General features: G+C 48.0%; 1 protein-coding gene and 1 long non-coding RNA gene across 3 annotated transcripts in view; one reads left to right on the top strand and one right to left on the bottom strand.

The window, feature by feature from the left end:
• Positions 1-17,732, top strand: part of LOC127600709 (uncharacterized) — a 131,071-nt gene that overhangs the window by 22,355 nt on the left and 90,984 nt on the right. The gene's annotated exons all lie outside the window — the stretch shown is intronic.
• On the bottom strand, positions 14,887-17,275 carry LOC127600498 (oocyte zinc finger protein XlCOF6). Its single transcript, XM_052065122.1, has 2 exons — positions 16,504-17,275; positions 14,887-16,424 (listed from the first exon to the last, which is right to left on the bottom strand). Exons 1-2 carry the CDS (start codon positions 16,910-16,912, stop codon positions 15,043-15,045), a joined length of 1,791 nt encoding a protein of 596 aa, XP_051921082.1. The 5' UTR covers positions 16,913-17,275; the 3' UTR covers positions 14,887-15,042.

Below are 17,732 nucleotides of genomic sequence, written 5' to 3'. Positions count from 1 at the left end.
CATTGTAATTTTTAAAAAAATCTTAAGCACCCACCCCCTCCCAAAATCTCCATGCACGTGCCCGGTGAGCTTTGTGACAGAAACGAGCATTTTGCCCCCCCCCCCCACCCCCTGCTCCCGAAGCCATTGATGGCTCCTAATCTGAGCGGAATGAGCCGTGAGAGGAAACGGCAACTTGAGAACATTCCCCCCCTGACCCGCCCCCCACCCCTCCCTCCCTCCCTCGTTTCCTCTCTTCCTCGCCGCCACGCTTTGCGCCACTTCCATCCACCAAATGAAGTTGTTTGGCACATTGACGGGACCCTCGAGGCTGCCCGCCAGGAGAGGCGGGAGTCGCCCCGGCAACGCAAGCAGGCAGAGGCGGGAGTGTGAACACTGAAGCGTTTCTAATTTAAATAAAGCCTTGGGCAGACTGAAACTGGCAGCGAGCTTCCCCTTTTGCTCACCGGGAGAAAATGGAGAAGGAAGGGAAAAGGGAAAGGGTGCGAAAGGAGAGGGGAGAGCGAGACGGATATAGAGATGTCTAGCGTGCTGCTGGATTGGTCCATCCGCATGGAGGAGTGAGAGGCCAGAGGACGACGGGGCGGGAGGGGGGGGGGGGGGCGCGGGGGGGGACAACCTAGATGAGACAGAGAGGAGACCACACGGATAATGGAGGGAGAAAAAAATGGTGACAACGGTTATTTTTAATAATATTATTATTATTTTTTTTAATCTGGACTGCACTGAAAATATGGAGTGTGGACTTACTTTTCGTCAAGCGGTTGCACCAAATATCATCCTTTGGATTGATTTTGCTCAATAGTTGTCGAATCATTCATTCATTCATCTTCCGAGGCGCTTGATCCTCACTAGGGTCGCGGGGGGTGCTGGAGCCTATCCCGGCTGTCTCCGGGCAGTAGGCGGGGGACACCCTGATCGGTTGCCAGCCAATCGCAGGGCACACAGAGACGAACAACCATTCGCACGCACACTCACAACCTAGGGACAATTTAGAGTGTCCCATCAGCCTGCCACGCATGTTTTTTGGAATGTGGGAGGAAACCAGAGCACCCGGAGAAAACCCACGCGGGCCCGGGGAGAACATGAAAACTCCACACAGGGAGGCCGGAGCTGGAATCGAACCCGGTACCTCTGCACTGTGAAGCCCACGTGCTAACCACTGGACTACCGGGCCGCCCAGTTGTCGAATCAACTTTTAAACATTTTTTTTCTGGCTCCAGATGATTTTATTTCATGCCACCAGTTGAGGAAAATCAAAATGATTCCATCCTCACAACGTCGCGCGTGGGGGGGTTGGGGGGGGGGGGGGTGCGTGCCCGTGTGTACATTTGCCACATCTGTGGAAGCGGTACGATCCAGAGGCCCATCCATCCTCCTGCACCTGTAGAAACACACAAATCAAGTCTCTCTCAACCCCCCCCCCTCCACCCCCAACCCCGTCTCTGGAGGGGGCAGCCAGCATGATCTCCTGAAAACTTGTCCCAAGTTGGAGCGACTCCCTTCCCCCCCCCCCCCCCCCCCCCCCCCCCGTCACAGCGTCTCCCCCTGCCTGCGCAGTCACGCTCAGCGGGGCCCTTCCCTCATCTGAGATCTCAGCGAGGAGGCCCGGGCGCAGGGATGCTAACTTTGCTTTGCGCCCGGTTGCCACGCGGATGAACGAGGGGGTTGACGGCTGGCCCCCTCGACTTCACTCACAAAGAAAAACAACAACAGCAGAAAGGGGACTAAACTGATTTGATTGGGTTCCTTCACGGGGCCGATTTAAAGAACCTGAACTCTTCCCGGGGTGTTTACCTCGAGTCATCCAGAAAACTGAATCCAGCCTCAACTGAGCATGTTCTTCCTCCCTTGCGATCAAAGTAGTAAAAGATCGATTATCGGATGTCCATTCAGTCGGGATGGGAGAGTACCCGTATTGGCGCGATACCTTGTATCGGGTCTCATGAAGGCCGCCGATACCAGCCACCGATACTTAACTCATTCAGTACCAGCCAATTCTAGACCAAGTCTGAAAAGACGGTTAAAAACGTCTTTGGGAGTGAATGAGTTAAAAAGTAGGTCAACACCCACAGTTTCTTGACGATAATCATTTTGATGCAGCCCGGCGAGTCTAAACGCAGCATTCTGATGATATATTGCGTTGCTCGAATCCGAGTTCAACGGAAAGTTCCACCTGAATTTGTCCATCTCAGGGGGTGGCCATTTTGTGTCAGAAAGAAATTTGTTGGTGCAGTTGGCAATTTTTGTGGGGTTGTTATATATTAAATTCAAAATGCATTTGTGCATTTGTACAAGTAAAAGTTTCTTGATTACACACATCGGTGCCCCCCCCCCAAAAAAAAAAACCTCACTCTGACTGGCAATGAGAATGCTCCCAAAGTTTGTTTTGACTGAGTTGCCATATACTGGACATGCTGAGTTAAAAGAATCTAAATTGAAGATTTTTTGGCAAACTAGAAAAAACTGTAAGAATGTAAAAAAATAATAATAATTTGGGGGGGGGGGCGCGTGGCGTTTTTTGTGATATTTGAATATTTGACAATCCCCATTACAGACATTTATTCCTTACTTGCTTTCACTTTTCTTTTTAAGCTTTCCCTGAATTTCAAAGTAAAAAAAAAAAAACTAAATACTAATAACAACAGAGCGGCCCGGTAGTCCAGTGGTTAGCACGTGGGCTTCACAGTGCAGAGGTACCGGGTTCGATTCCAGCTCCGGCCTCCCTGTGTGGAGTTTGCATGTTCTCCCCGGGCCTGCGTGGGTTTTCTCCGGGTGCTCCGGTTTCCTCCCACATTCCAAAAACATGCGTGGCAGGCTGATTGAACACTCTAAATTGTCCCTAGGTGTGAATGTGAGTGCGAATGGTTGTTCGTCTCTGTGTGCCCTGCGATTGGCTGGCAACCGATTCAGGGTGTCCCCCGCCTACTGCCCAAAGACAGCCGGGACAGGCTCCAGCACCCCCCGCGACCCTAGTGAGGATCAAGCGGCTCGGAAGATGAATGAATGAATGAATAATAACAACATCAACCAGATTTCTTCGTTAAATCCAATCACGCCGGTTTAAGCGACGTCAGCCAAGTCTGACCGAAAAGGCGGCCCCCGTTTCTCAGCCTCCTCGCAACGTTTCAACAAAAGCGTCACGGCGCCGAGCTCAAACGACAGGATGCGATGACACGGTGTCGAGATGAAAAGGCGCGCGCGTCAAAGGTGCGACACGCGTGTGTCGCGAGGCAAGGCTATACGGATGGAGGGAGGGAGGGCGGGAGGAACGGGGTAGAGTGGGGGGGACGGGAGAAAATCCCCTTACCCCCCCCCCCCCCCTCCTTCAAACGTGCACGCGTGGAACCGGCCGGGGCAGCGGCTCCGCTGGAGTGGAGAACCATAAATCTTCATATAGCGGCTGTTTTGATTAATGCAGCCGAGTCGAGCTAGGGGGCTGGACCTATCCCATTACGGCCTAATGGAAGATGGAGCGGCGCTGTCTCCACCACTAGGCCCCTGTCATTTGTTCCACTTTGCAGTCCATTTGGCCGAGAGACTACAAGCCACTCCATCAAAAATATTTTCAGAGTTAATTTCCGCCCGCTTAATTCGCCTTGATTCGGATTGCGTATCGAATGGCAGGATCGATTTTCGCCTGGCGTCTAAATTAAATAAAAGCGAGGGGCTATACTTTAAGGCTGCCTTTTCTTTCTTTTCTCTTTTTCCATTCCATTCATCCAGCCATTTCCCAGCCATCCTTTCAACCCGGGTCGGCTCCGTTCTTTTTCCGCGATGCATCTCATTTCCTCCCGTCTCCCGCGTTTTGATAGAGCCGCCTTTGCAGCGGCGGCGGCACAAATGCGATATCGGATTGCGCTTAGAGGAGCTAAGGGGCGCTGAAAAGGGGTGTGGGGGGGGGCCATGTTGGAAGGGATGGATGGGTTTGACGTGAATTACGCAAGAAAAAAAAAAAGAGTTGGAGGCAAAAGGCACTTTTCTCAAGTAGGTTTAGCCAAAAGTGAGATCGATGATGGCGGGCACCCCACACGGTGGCCACGCCGCGACGGCAGCTCCCGAAAAAGAAGATGGGAAGGAGGAAGAATCGCAAAGGTCCGCTCGGCGGGTGGGAAAAGAGGGGTACTAAAAAGAAATGGAAAAGAAAGAAGAGGGGGGAGGGGCGAGCAATGACAAATTGCTTGAGTGTGTCAGGAATTCCCGTTTAGATTTAAAGCTGCGTGTAGCCTATCGTCATATCTTTCCAGAGTCATTTATTTTCTCATTTCTCTCTCCCCCCCCCCCCCCTCATCGTACCCTCTCTTGCCCGCTCGCTGCAAATTTATCTGGTGCTCACGTGAAACGGCGGAGGAAGGGAAGAGGGAGGAGGGGAAAAAGTCAATAAAAGTCTGTGGCGACAACTGTTTTCCCCCCGTCGCTCTCGTGTCTCCTTGGTGCATTATCTGCCCGACTTTACTTTCTATTTGTTTATGTGCTGGAGCTACTTAGCTTCTCCCCGCTTCCTCCGCGCCGGGCCCGGTTTCCCGTTTCGGATCCGCTTTCATAATCGGGAGGACCTCCGAGCTCATAGCGACTCCTCCCTCGGAGAGCCGTATTGATTTGATTCTCCCGCCGTGAGTGAGCACGCTTTGAAATGACAAAATCAGGAAGCCGTAGGTCACCACTTCATGCTTCCAGCACCAACGTCGAAGCCCCCGAGGCCGGCCACTTGGGTGACGAAGGCCCCGCGCCTCGACATCAAGTCCTAAAATTCCATCGAGCAAACTTGCGTTCCCTCAAATACTGGGAAGAAGCGTAAGGGTTTATAAGACCCGGTTTATAAGACGCCGCAATGGCAAACCGATCCCAGTAGATGGCGACATTGCTTTGGCTTGCATTATCCATCCATTTTCCAATCCGCTTTATCCTCAGAAGGGTCGCGCGGGGGGGTGCTGGAGGCTCTCCCAGGCGTCTTCGGGCAGTGGGGACACCCTGAACCTGTTTCCTAGTCATTCGCAGAGCACACAGAGACGAACAACCATCTGCGCTCACACTCACGCCTAGGGACAATTTAGAGTGGTCAATCAGCTTGCCATGCATGTTTTGGGAATGTGGGAGGAAACCGGAGTACCCGGAGAAAACCCACGCAGGCCCGCGGAGAACATGCAAATTCCACGCAAGGAAAGCCGGAATCGAACCCGGTACCTATGTACTGTGAGATCGACGCGTTAAACACTGGAACAACGAGTGAGAGAAATGCCAACACGTCGATAGGCAGACAAATTGTAGGCATGTAATACTCGAATACAAATGTGCAGGACCAGTCAAAAGTTTGGAAACACTTTCGGACTCAGTTGTTGTTGTTGTTGGTTTTTTTTAAATACATTTCCCAAATTGTCGAATAGTTTTTAAATGGAGAAGCGTTTCGACACGTGAGCATTTTTGTGCTGCTTCAGATCACTTCACTCGTGTCTCGGCCTATTTGTGTTTTTGTAAGTGGTCTATTGGCAGCAGAGTAGCATATTCTGTCGGCCTTGAAAGAGGAGTCAAAGTGCTGTAAAAAAATATTTTTTAAAAACTAAAAAATTTTTTACATGGCTGCCAGTAGGAAGAAATTCAAACTGGCTGAAAGGGAATTTAAATCACGACTCATACTTTTAGAGTACTCCTGCGGAACTGTACTGCATGTCCACCTCTAAGCAGTCGTGCTAATCCCCGACTGACAAATGCCCATAGACGTAAGCTAAGCGCGAATATTGTCCACGTAATAACCGAGCTGAAAGGGTTGATAAATGTGCAGGTACTTTGGACTGCGGCTTCCCTCTGGGGTGGGCTCCCACTTCCACAGCACGCAGGAGTGATGGCCGAGCCACCCGGCAATATATGACTTGTTCACTCAGCCCGTGCAATAGCAGCTTCTCCATTTCAGGAGCCACATCTGTTATTGTCTGATTCTTAAGGAAAAAAAAAAAGAAGAAAAAAAAAAGGTGTCTGAGCAGAGGATAATGAAATCAAAAGCCCAACACACAATCAACAAGCCCCTGGTAAGAAATGCATGGTGTCAATATTAATCTCCTTGACAGAAAGTCGAAATATGGCATCTGTCACACATCATCTGCCCTCTCTGCTGTCTCTTGGCCGAGTGGGGAAAAAATGTCGAGGAGGTTTTCTGGGTTGGAGTGAAGATGGGGGGGAAATTGAGGACATGGACCACAAAGGACATTCATTTCTTTATTTATATGTATCTACATTTTCTGAGGCCACGTATTAGCTAGCTTGACCAGAACTCAATCGAGCACAATAAATGTACTTTCTACTGTCAATGTTTTTTTTTATTTCCAGAAGATGCCCAACCAAAGCTTGAGAAAAGCCAGCACGCATCGCCACATATCAGTTACTTTGTTGTCATTACTTGGCCCAAGCCTGCTAACTCACGAGCTAACTGCTAACTCACGAGCTAGCTGGTGGCTAGCGGCCACCGGAAGCTAGAAGTAGATATCTTTTCACGCCTCAAGAACGTGTCGAGATGTTGAAGTCTCATTTTTTTCTTTTTACACTTGGTGATTTCTTTTCATTTCTTCATTTATATGTAGCTACATTTTCTGTGGCCACGTATTAGCTAACTTGACCAGAACTCAATTGAGCACAATAAATGTACTTTCTACTGTCAATGTTTTTTTTTATTTCCAGAAGAAGATGCCCAACCAAAGCTTGAGAAAAGCCAGCACGCATCACCACATATCAGTTACTTTGTTGTCATTACTCGGCCCAAGCCTGCTAACTCACGAGCTAGCTGCTAACTCCCGAGCTAGCTGCTAGCTCCCGAGCTAGCTGCTAGCTCCCGAGCTAGCTGGTGGCTAGCGGCCACCGGAAGCTAGAAGTAGATATCTTTTCACGCCTCAAGAATGTCTCGAGATGTTGAAGTCTCTTTTTTTTCTTTTTATACTTGGTGATTTCTTTTCATTTCTTGATTTATATGTAGCTACATTTTCTGTGGCCACGTATTAGCTAACTTGACCAGAACTCAATTGAGCACAATAAATGTACTTTCTACTGTCAATGTTTTTTTTTTTCCAGAAGAAGATGCCCAACCAAAGCTTGAGAAAAGCCAGCACGCATCACCACATATCAGTTACTTTGTTGTCATTACTCGGCCCAAGCCTGCTAACTCACGAGCTAACTGCTAACTCACGAGCTAGGTGCTAGCTCACGAGCTAGCTGCTGGCTCATGAGCTAGCTGCCACCGGAAGCTAGAGGTAGATATCTTTTCACGCCTCAAGAACGTATAGAGATGTTGAAGCCTCATTTTTTTTTTTTTTTTATACTTGGAGATTATTCATTTTTCTTATCATTACGATTCGGATGCGTCGTTACAACTGTGGTGTGTCACGTTTAGAAGACAATTTTTACTTCACAGTGACCACTACACACGACAACGTATATGTCTATATGACTATTTATTTCATTTTTGGTCGTATATGATAACTGCAAAGGCCTCTGAGGTGCTCCACTCGACAGGTTTTCACTGTCCCGCATTAGCTTATGGAAAGTTACAGTCCACGAGTGCGGCACAGAGCCGCAAGTCAACCTCGTCCACTTAAAGAGCGGACATCTCAAAGTGGACATTCAAAGTCCAAAGAGCGACCTTGGTCATAGGCAAAAAATATAAAATTTAAAAAAAAGTATGTTTTAAAGTGGTCCAAAATGGTCTCACCGTGCACATCCCCATTCCATCATCCTCGATTCTCTCCTCCTCTCGCCCTGTGATCTGGCGTCCTCCTTTCGCCCCCTCAACACTTTGCTCCTTCATCCTTTTCCCCTCCATCTGCTTCCTCATCCTCCCACTTCTTTTCCTCATCCTCCCGCCCTCGCTCTGTCTTTTGGACATTTCTCTCAGTCCTTTCTGCCCCCCCCCCCCCCCCCCCACGCCGACAACCCCTCCCCTCCACTCTTTCGCTCTTCTTACCCCCGTGATGAATGAGTCTGTCTGCTGGCTGAAGTTCATATTTACTGAGCAGGGGAGCGCACACTGTCAATCTCTCTTGCCCTCCACATCTCTATCCCGCTGCTAAGGAGACGGAGGGAGCAAGAGGTTACAGTGGGACGAAAGGAGGAGGGAGCCCCCCCCCCACCCCCAGTCAAGAGATCGCCAGACACTCCCAAAGTGGAGCAGACGGTGACCAAGAGGCTGTGTTTCAAAAGAAGATAAAACCTAGAATCAACAATCGGGCCCAATTCAAACACCGTCCCTCATTTTACCGTCAAAGTCAGCAAAAGCCTGATTGTAGAACGTCTCTGAATTTTACTTCAAAAAGCGATTATTATTATTTTTTATTATTTTTATTTTTATTATTTTCGGATCTGCTCAGAAAACTGTGGAGGAAGACAATCGGAAATGTTAAAACTCAACATTCTTCGCGTATGTTTACTATTTCCTAACGTTGTGAAAGTACCCTGAATGCACCATGCTTCGGGCCGGCTGTTCCTGTGCCTGCTTTAAACTGTTCAATGGCACCCTTGGTAGAGGTGACTGTAAAACGAAACACTCGGCAAAATAATTGCATACATTGTATATTTGAATTTTAAAATGCTTGACTTTCAAAACGTCACGAGCGCGAATGTTAAAGTCAAAGGAGCCCATTTAAATGCTAGCGGAAAGTAGGATCGTTGAGGAGAGTGATATTTGATCAAATACACGTTCACATATACAAACGCAAAGGCGCCACACTACCTAGAAGAGGCCAAAATGCCAGTTTTTGTCTTTTTTTCAAATGCTATTATTGTAATATATTCACATTTACCTTCTTAGAAGTTTATATTCAAATTGCATTGAAAATTGAGAATCCGGGCAATTTGCCTTTCTTCAAAATTCAAGATCCAAATTCCAAATGACAATCCCAGAGAGTCGGATAAACAAATTTCCAATTAAGTACCAATTGAACAAATCTCCAGGATGGTCCAAAATGGACAAAACGGATTCAAAGATGACTTTGAAACTACAACGGCACACTTCTTATGTCTTATTGCGACTCTACTCTACCAAATTCCATGTTCCTGGCTGAAACCGGCTTGATATTTGGTGAAAGCCACAGCAACGCGACTCATTTGGTGTTGTAAAAACAACCGCGAGAACAAAACAATTTCAAGAGGGGGCCAAACAAGAAACAAGCTTTCTGCATTGCCTCCAACTAAACTCACAATCTTCTTTCTCCTTCCTTTGTGTGCCAGCAGATGCTTTCAGGCACATTTGGACTTGCGAGTCAGAGTAGCATAAAAAAAAAAAAAACATCAACAACAACCAAAAAGATCCACAAAAAAAAAAAAAATACGCCGGTTTCATCTACGCCCACGAACAAATAGCAAGTGTATCGTGGCGAGTCAAACAGTGTGTTGTGACCCGTGCGTTTGACCCCCCCCCCGCCGCCGCCGTGAATGAGAGCACCGCAAGCGGGCCCTGCCGGAGACCCAAAGAGACGGCGAGGGAAGAAACCACACACACCAAAAGTCCCACAGAGCCACCGCCTCTTCCCACACGCTGACCCCAGAGGCCAGCGAACAGCGAAAACCACAGCAGTGTGACGACACGCCTGACACGCGCCGCCGACACACACATTGTCTTGTGTCCCCCCCCCCTCCCCTCTGCAAATTGACCACCAAAAAAAGTAGAGACAGTAAATACGAGGAAAATTGGATGCCGCAAATGACATCACAAAAAGAAAATCCCCCTCAGCTGCACTTTTTTTTATAAGATTCCATAATTCAATTCCCAGACCCCCCCCGAAAACAGCGACTAGTGACTGTCCGTCAAGAAAATGACAACGTAGAGTGTTTTGGTCCTTTTGTCTTTTCGGGTATAAAAGGTTAAATAAATGTAAGGTTTTATGATTGTGTTTGCTGATCATTTTGCGGGAGCTTTGCAGGGTGTACATTTGCGCCCGTGGGACCAAACGCGGGTGCGAGCGTACGTGTCGTGTAGCTTGCATCTAATAGCGGCGAGAGCGTGTGATGGAATCAGACGAAAATGGAGCAGTAAAAGGAAAGGGAGAGCGGGATCCCGAGCCGCGGGAAGGAAAGCATCAGGCCATAATCATCTGAATATTAAGGAAAATTGGATGTGAGAAAGGCGAAAATTGGACACGGGGAAGATTGGGGAAGGGAGGAAAGCAAAGCCCGAATGCATCAACGGGTGAAAACAATGGCGACAAATACCAGAGCCGCCGGATACATTTTTTTGGGGGGGGGGGGGGGCGGGGGTAAAAAAGCTCTAGTAAAAGCAATCTTTGGCAGACCAATAAGAGGGTCACGGTCAGGTATGCGTGGCACGCCGGCAATAAGAGGCAAACATTTTCGCAGGTATCCAATGAAAACCAGGATTTTGACCGAGTTTTGCTCTTACAACAAGGTATCACGGCGCAAGAATATCAACAACTAAATCCAGGTGTCAACATTAAATCGACAGCTATTTTCAAGATTGAAGAAATCATTTCAACGAGGGGCGCCCGAGCCAGCCTGTTTTTTTTTATGTCTCCCTCCTCCTGATTTCAAGTTCGCATGAAATACTTTTGAAATAGTTTTCTCTTACGCCGAAAACGTGAACAGCCATCCTTGTAGCGTGAAGACGCTGTTTTTTTTTTCCTTCCCTGCAACGCTGACCAAGTCCGACATGCTTCCGACTTCACAAACTTTTCCCAAGCTGCTCGCCCTCCGCTCACCCCGCCCTCCCTCCTAGCATCTTCTTGCGCAGTGATTTGTTTCCCCCTACTGGTTACAGAGCGTAACTGCAGATCGCTTCTTCAGTGCAGGCGTCAAACAGAAGACAAACTACAGAGGCAGCTTTATTCACCGGGGTGCATTCGCAAAGACAAACACCTCTTCATCCCAGGAACATATTTGTCCTGTCGCACCGGCGGAGGAAAAAAAATGAAGGGGCAGAAAAATGTTTTTTTTTTTTTTTTTAAAGACGACGGTGGCGCTCGGCGTGATCCATCTCAATTTTCCAAATCTATTAGCTTTCTTTGTGTGGCCTGTCTCTCCTCCAACCCGATCTTTAAAAGCGGCGCTTGTTCAACAATTATGATAACTGCAAGCGGGCGATTTAGAGGGTCCAACCCATTCATCTCGGAGCCCTTCCCACTCACGGCCATGACGCGGCTAAATGAAAAATGGACACACTTTAGAAAGTATTGATTCCAGCTTTAAACAAAGGTACAGTCAATATTATTTACCCCTAAATATATCTTTGTTATCTGCGCGGGGAGTCGGTGCTCGCTCGCCGCTCTGTCCTCGTAATTGCGGACATAAAAATAATGGAGGCAATTGCCACGGAATCGACGGAGACAGGTTGGACGCCGCTGCGTTTTGCTGTGATGTAAATGAATGAGAGGGCACGCGGTAACTGCCGTCAAATTGGCAGATAACGAGAGAACGCCGGGAAAATAAAGCAGGTCTTTCCAAGGTAATTCAATGCGCTCAAGTGCCAATCAATTTGGGGGGGGGGGGGGCGTTCCCATATCGGCGCCGTCCCAATAAAAAGCAGACAAATGATCCATTTCCGTGTGATCTCAAACCCAAAGAAAACTTCTTTTTTTAAATGGTGAAGACAAACATTTGGGAAAATATCAGGAATGATCCAATAATTACTGGACCTGTATTGATTTCTCCGATTTTTTTTTAATGAGACATTTTAGTTTAGAACAAAGTTTCTGTTTATATTTTGGAATTTATCATTAACATTTCCGTATGTGTTGATTGAACATGATTTTCTTATTTTTATGTATTTAGTGTTTTTGTACGCTTTTTTTTGTTTATGTGGATTTTATATACTTTAAGATGATGTCGCTTGTGCTGGCATTTGGCACCAAAATCACGTCAGTAGGAGGGATTTCATTAAATTGAAGGGGAAGTTGGGTTTTAATCTGCCCTCTAGACATTATGAATGCAAAAGATAATTCTGGACTCGACTAACGCACTATTGACAGTCACCGAGGATTTTGTGAGAGTCCATTTTTTTCTCTGAACACAGCTTGGATTGAGTTGCTTTTGCCTTTTATTTTATTATCAGTAGTAACGTCCAAAAGGAGGTAGACACAGCTCTCTGGTGGCCCAAATTGCGCACTACAACATGTTTCAAATGCATATTTTCGTGCTATCTTTCCAGCAAAAGGGTCATTTGTTTTAAAAGAAAGTCAACATAATAAAAAACCACATTCGCACAGTCCACCCAGATCTAATACAAAATGCACAAGTACATATTCGAAGTCTAATTACATAGTTTTCCATTCCAAGTAAACTGACTGTGTTGATATGCCCCAAAATGAAGTGATTTGGAGAAATGTTTGAAACACTTTAAATTTAACACATTGCATTATTTATATAACTAAAAGGAAATGATGACGGACGTTTTGCTGGAGGTCCGAAGAAGTTGTGATGCACCAGAACAAAAAAAAAAAAACAATTGATCAGAATCAGCCATCTTTGTGGTTTACTTTCGCCTGGAACACGTTCGGAATTGGGACGACCCGAATGGATTCATTCAGAATTCCTACCGTCCTTGAATGCAACATTAGCCGTCAGTACGCTACATCTCCGCAACTCCGGAGTTCTCAGTCTTTGTCTTCAGCAACTAATATTAAACATGCATAACGCATTTAAGGAACAAATCTCTGAATTCACTTAACATGGTCTAGAAATTATATATTTTTTTGTCTTCTGCTAATACTCGAACAAAACCAAATCCTGTGTTCACCTTAAATTCAATTGAGGTTCCTTCCCTCGAAATAAGGTGGCTAGGAACGGAGTGAAAAGTTCATTTTTATACTTACGTGTAGAAAATACGAGAGGCTTTAATGGAGTTCCAATTCAAAGCAGCCAAAGTTTGCAGGAACGTGTCACCTCCCCGGTGGTGGTCTTGGGGCGTTAAAAAAGTTACGGATTTGACTAAATATGACTTATCTGTAGCATACAAGCCACCAAAATTGAATTCGGGTTTGTTTGTTTCTGAGCCACGGGCTGCGCTTTTTCCACTCAAGGGTGAGGTGGGCGGTGTACTCGCTCAAACGTGACACACGAAAATGGATTGCGCATTTTTTTCTCCACAAATCCGAGCATAACTGGTGAGCTTCACCTGCGTACGCAAATTTGAATTCGGGTGTGCTTGTTTCTGTGCACAACATGGTACTTTATTCGTGGGCGGAGCTTCTTGCAACAGTGCTAAACTCACCCGCCCTGCTGGGAGACACTTAATTATGAAGCGAGCGCCGTTATGACCATGAGGGTAAAACCTGAAGATCTTGGTTGATTTCCGGTAAACAGGCGCACGCGCGCACACACACACACGAACGCGCACGCACGCGCGCGCACACACACACGCAGTGTTCATATAATTTATTACATTTTTTCCAATTAGTACAACACGAATTAGTGAAGACGGATCGGTCATGTATACGAACAGCAATTTGTAACATTAGTGTTTTAAAAAATAAAAATAATAAAAAAGGCAAAATGAGAGGATCTATCAAACTCCATAAAAACAAAACTTAAGAGCATGAGATTGTGCGCCATTTTCCAAGCCGTGTTTACAAATACAGTGGAACCTCTAAGGACTACTTTGACAATTGGCCTTTCTTCTTTCTACATACATTCTTGCTGCTGGAGGCTGTAAATTTCCCCAGGGTGGGACGAATAAAGGATATCTTATCTTATCTTAATCTTAAATATCCCACCGAAAATTTGCACAGGGTCAACTCGGTTCCCATTCAGTGACGGTGTGGATGTGGGCGTGAATGTTTGTATGTCTCTTTATGTGCCCGGCGACTGTTTGGAAACAAGTTTAGAGTATAGTCTGCCTTCCGCCCGTAGTCAGCTGGAATAGGGTCCAGCAACTCCCTGTGATCCTGTTCAGGATAAGCGGTCACTTTACAAAAGAGCGTGAATAATAGTCTTGTCGACTCTCTGTTCTGGATGTTTCCTGACTGTGATGTGACATTGTGTCAAATTTACACCCCAAAACCTATAAATTCATGAATGTCGAACCAAGAAATTGTTGTCAATGAACACGAAGATAACACTGTATATGCAATTTTTCAGAAAAGGAAAAAAATCGAGTGTATACATCAGCAGAGGGATGCCATAACACTTCAAGCAACAGACTGAACACAAACGGTGTCCACGTCCTAACAGTACTCAGCCATGTTATTTATCCTCTGCAAAGAATTACTAATATGAGTGTTGACTCGTCTTATAGTGCCCACAAGGTGGAAAACCAGAAAGAGCAACAAAACAGCCATTTTTTCCCTTATTTATGTCACACCTCCCCTTTTTTTCTAAATTCAGCATTTCATTGAAATATAAACGTGTCAATTTAGGAAGGGGGCGGCCCGGTAGTCCAGTGGTTAGCACGTCGGCTTCACAGTGCAGAGGTACCGGGTTCGATTCCAGCTCCGGCCTCCTTGTGTGGAGTTTGCATGTTCTCCCCGGGCCTGTGTGGGTTTTCTCCGGGTGCTCCGGTTTCCTCCCACATTCCAAAAACATGCGTGGCAGGCTGATTGAACGCTCTAAATTGTCCCTAGGTGTGAGTGTGAGTGCGGATGGTTGTTCGTTTCTGTGTGCCCTGCGATTGGCTGGCAACCGATTCAGGGTGTCCCCCGCCTGCTGCCCGGAGACGGCTGGGATGGGCTCCCGCACCCCCCGCGACCCTAGTGAGGATCAAGCGGTACGGAAGATGAATGAATGAATGAATGAATGAATGAATTTAGGAAGGCTAAATTGTCGAAGACGTAAAAGAGGGTTGTACTCAAAGGGCCGCTTGTAGTTTTGACGAATGTCATCGTCATGTGCTTTTCTTTATATAGAGGCGCCGGGGGTGGGGGAGGTGTGGAGGAATTGACTAAAATTTTTTTGTTTTTGTTTTTTTCTAAATACAGATCACCGTGCCCTAACTGATATATTTTTTTCCCGCTATTTGTGGTATGACAGGGTCCCCCCCTCTTACCGAGCCCCACTTAAGAGATTCCACTGTATTTTGGGTGCCCACAGCAAAATGGCGCCGAGTGCACAGTTGCAAAGTTAGCAACACTTGGCCACGTGTCCGGAGAGGTGATGCGAGCGCGCGAACCTGCGCAGACAGTTGGGGCACGAGAAGGGCTTCTCGCCGGTATGCGTGAGCATGTGCGTCTTCAAATGGCCCGACAGACGGAAGCTCTTGCCGCACTCCTGGCAATTGTACGGCCGCAGGTTGGTGTGACTGCGGCGGTGCTTGCCAAGGTCGCCGGACGACGTGTAACGTCGCTGGCACTCGGGGCACTCGAAGGGCTTCTCCCCGGAGTGAGTGCGCTTGTGCTTGACGAGATCGCCCGACTGCGTGAAGCTCTTGTCGCACTGGTCGCACTTGTAGGGCCGCTCGCCGGTGTGCGTGCGCTGGTGGTTGCGCAAGTGCGCCAGGCGGATGAACCTGTTGCCGCACACGGTGCAGTGGTAGGGCCTCTCGCCGGTGTGCGTGCGCAGGTGGATCTTGAGCGCGCCCATGTCGCTGATCTTCAGGCCGCAGTCGCTGCACTGGTGCGTCTTTTCCCCGTTGTGCAGCTTGCTGTGCACGCGCAGGTTCTTGCGGGTGTTGAAGCTCTTGGTGCACACCGGGCAGTGGAAGGGCTTCTCACTCGAGTGCGTCCGCAGGTGCAGATTCAAGCTGGCCTTGAGTCCGAACTCCTTCCCGCATTGGCCGCAGGAGAACTCCTTCTTGGCCGAGTGCGTGGTGAGGTGGCACTTGAGCTGGTGGCCCCTCTGGAAGGCCTTGCCGCACACTTGGCATTTGTGCGGCTTCTCGCCCGTGTGGATCAGGGCGTGCTGGCGCCAGCTGCTGCGCTCCACGAAGCGCCGGCCGCAGTCCTTGCACACGAACGGCCGGTCGCCCGTGTGGGTGCGCATGTGGTCCTCCAGGCTCTGCGGCGTACGCAGCTTCTTGCCGCACTCGCGACACTGCACGCCCACGTCCAGACAAATGGGCTTCTCCTCAGATTCGGCGTGCGGCGCGTGGCACAGGTGAGGTCCCTGACCCCAGGTGGCCTTGAAGCTCTTACCGCAGTCTGTGCAGCACAGGTGCCCCCCCCTGATGACAACCGACATGCTGTGCCAGCGCTGGCAGTGGTTTTTCAGGTTCTTCAGGTACTGGAAGCTGCGTGCGCACGTCGGGCACGGGTGGAGCCGGCGGGGCGGGGCGGAAGGGTGGGCCTCCTTGATGTGGACCCGCAGGTAGACTTTGGAGCTGAAGGTGCTGCCGCAGGTAGCGCAGACGTGCTCCGGGATGAGGTTTTGGTCGCGGTCCGAGAGGCATTTCTTCAGCTCGGCGAGGTACTCCTTCTGGTGGACCCACTTCACGTGCTTCTCCAGGAAGTCCAGGTTTGTGAAGGATACGTCGCAATGAGGACAGGGGAAGAACTTTGATGACGACTCTGACAGAAAAGGATTAAAGGAAAGTGGACAAAACGCTTTAGTACTGTTTTTTTGTACAGATTTCCTTGACTTTCTCACCTGTGCCATCTTCTTCTCCATCCTCCATCTGCTCATCATCTTGTAACTCCTCACCCTCTCGATCTTCTTCTTCTTCTTCCTCCTCCTCCTCCTCCTCCTCCTCCTCCTCTTTGATGACGTCTTCCTCCTTGACAGCTTCCTCTAGCTCGAATTCGTCCTGGAAGTCCAGGTCGGGCTCAGCCTTGAAAGAACGGTGAGCATCAAGCGCGAGTCCGCAGTGGACCTCGCTGATCTGCAGGCAGTGCTGCTCCTCCTTGATTCGGATGTCGAGGTCGTGTCCGTCGGCGTAATCGCCCCCCGGGTCGTCCTCCGTCCCATCACGTGACCACGGGTCGTCCTCACTTTTGAACGTGACATGGACGCCGTCCGCCGTCGCTTTGTTCTCCGACTCCAAGCACTCCACCTTCATCTTGTTTTAACGTCCTGCGCGGAAGGTACTTGAGCGAAGACGACGACGATGTTGAAGCTTCGCGGGCCACAGTAGCGAACGACGCTGCGGTTGTGTCGCCCACGGCTAGCGTAATGGCGTTAGCATCGCGGCTAACCGCAATAACCTGGCCGCGGTCGCAAGACTGAACCTCCGCTGCGACGTCACATATCCCGGCCTCGTCCGCGATGCACGCGTTAGTATCATGTAGCTGTAGTTCTCGGTGGTCTTCTAATAATGTTAAGAGGTAGAAATACCCCCGCCCACCTCTTGTTTACTGAACCGCTTCATTCGTGACTTTGATGATCACATAAAATGATGAGGGAAGAACGTCCGGGTTACATGGCCAATCGGGGGGCAGCACGGACGTCCATATTTAAAGGACTCGAAGGAAGACACGCCCCTTTTATTTGTTTCGTGGCGTTTTCCCCCCCAACTCATTTTGAATTCCATCCTAATATGTTTGGAATTAAAAATATATAAATAGAAAGAGTCTTAATCATGTCGCTATAAACTGTAATAATACAACTTCAACTATTTAAAGGAAAGTGATAACGACTGATTATGATTAAAAGGAATAATTTAATATGCACTGTACTATACACAAGAAACAGTACGTAAATATACATTAATTACATGTATCTAATTTAACATGTATTACAAACTAAAATACTAAATGCGTGAAATGTGTGTTGGAATCTATAATTTTAACATTTCAATTTCTAAAAATAAATATACCTTAATAAAAGCAGGTTATGTTCAACTGTAGACAATAAAAAGTGCGCCGTTTTTTTTTTACACT

This window comes from Hippocampus zosterae, chromosome 5 (assembly GCF_025434085.1).
Source record: "Hippocampus zosterae strain Florida chromosome 5, ASM2543408v3, whole genome shotgun sequence".
Lineage (NCBI taxonomy): Eukaryota > Metazoa > Chordata > Actinopteri > Syngnathiformes > Syngnathidae > Hippocampus > Hippocampus zosterae.
The sequence above is the reverse complement of the archived record's forward strand: the minus strand, read 5'-3'. Positions and strand labels throughout refer to the sequence as shown.

Coding starts and splice junctions, on each gene's coding strand:
- LOC127600498 (XM_052065122.1), bottom strand. CDS start 16,912: ATGAAGGTGGAGTGCTTGGAGTCGGAGAACAAAGCGACGGCGGACGGC. Junction 16,425..16,503: donor TGGAGAAGAAGATGGCACAG/GTGAGAAAGTCA, acceptor CTTTTCTGTCAG/AGTCGTCATCAAAGTTCTTC.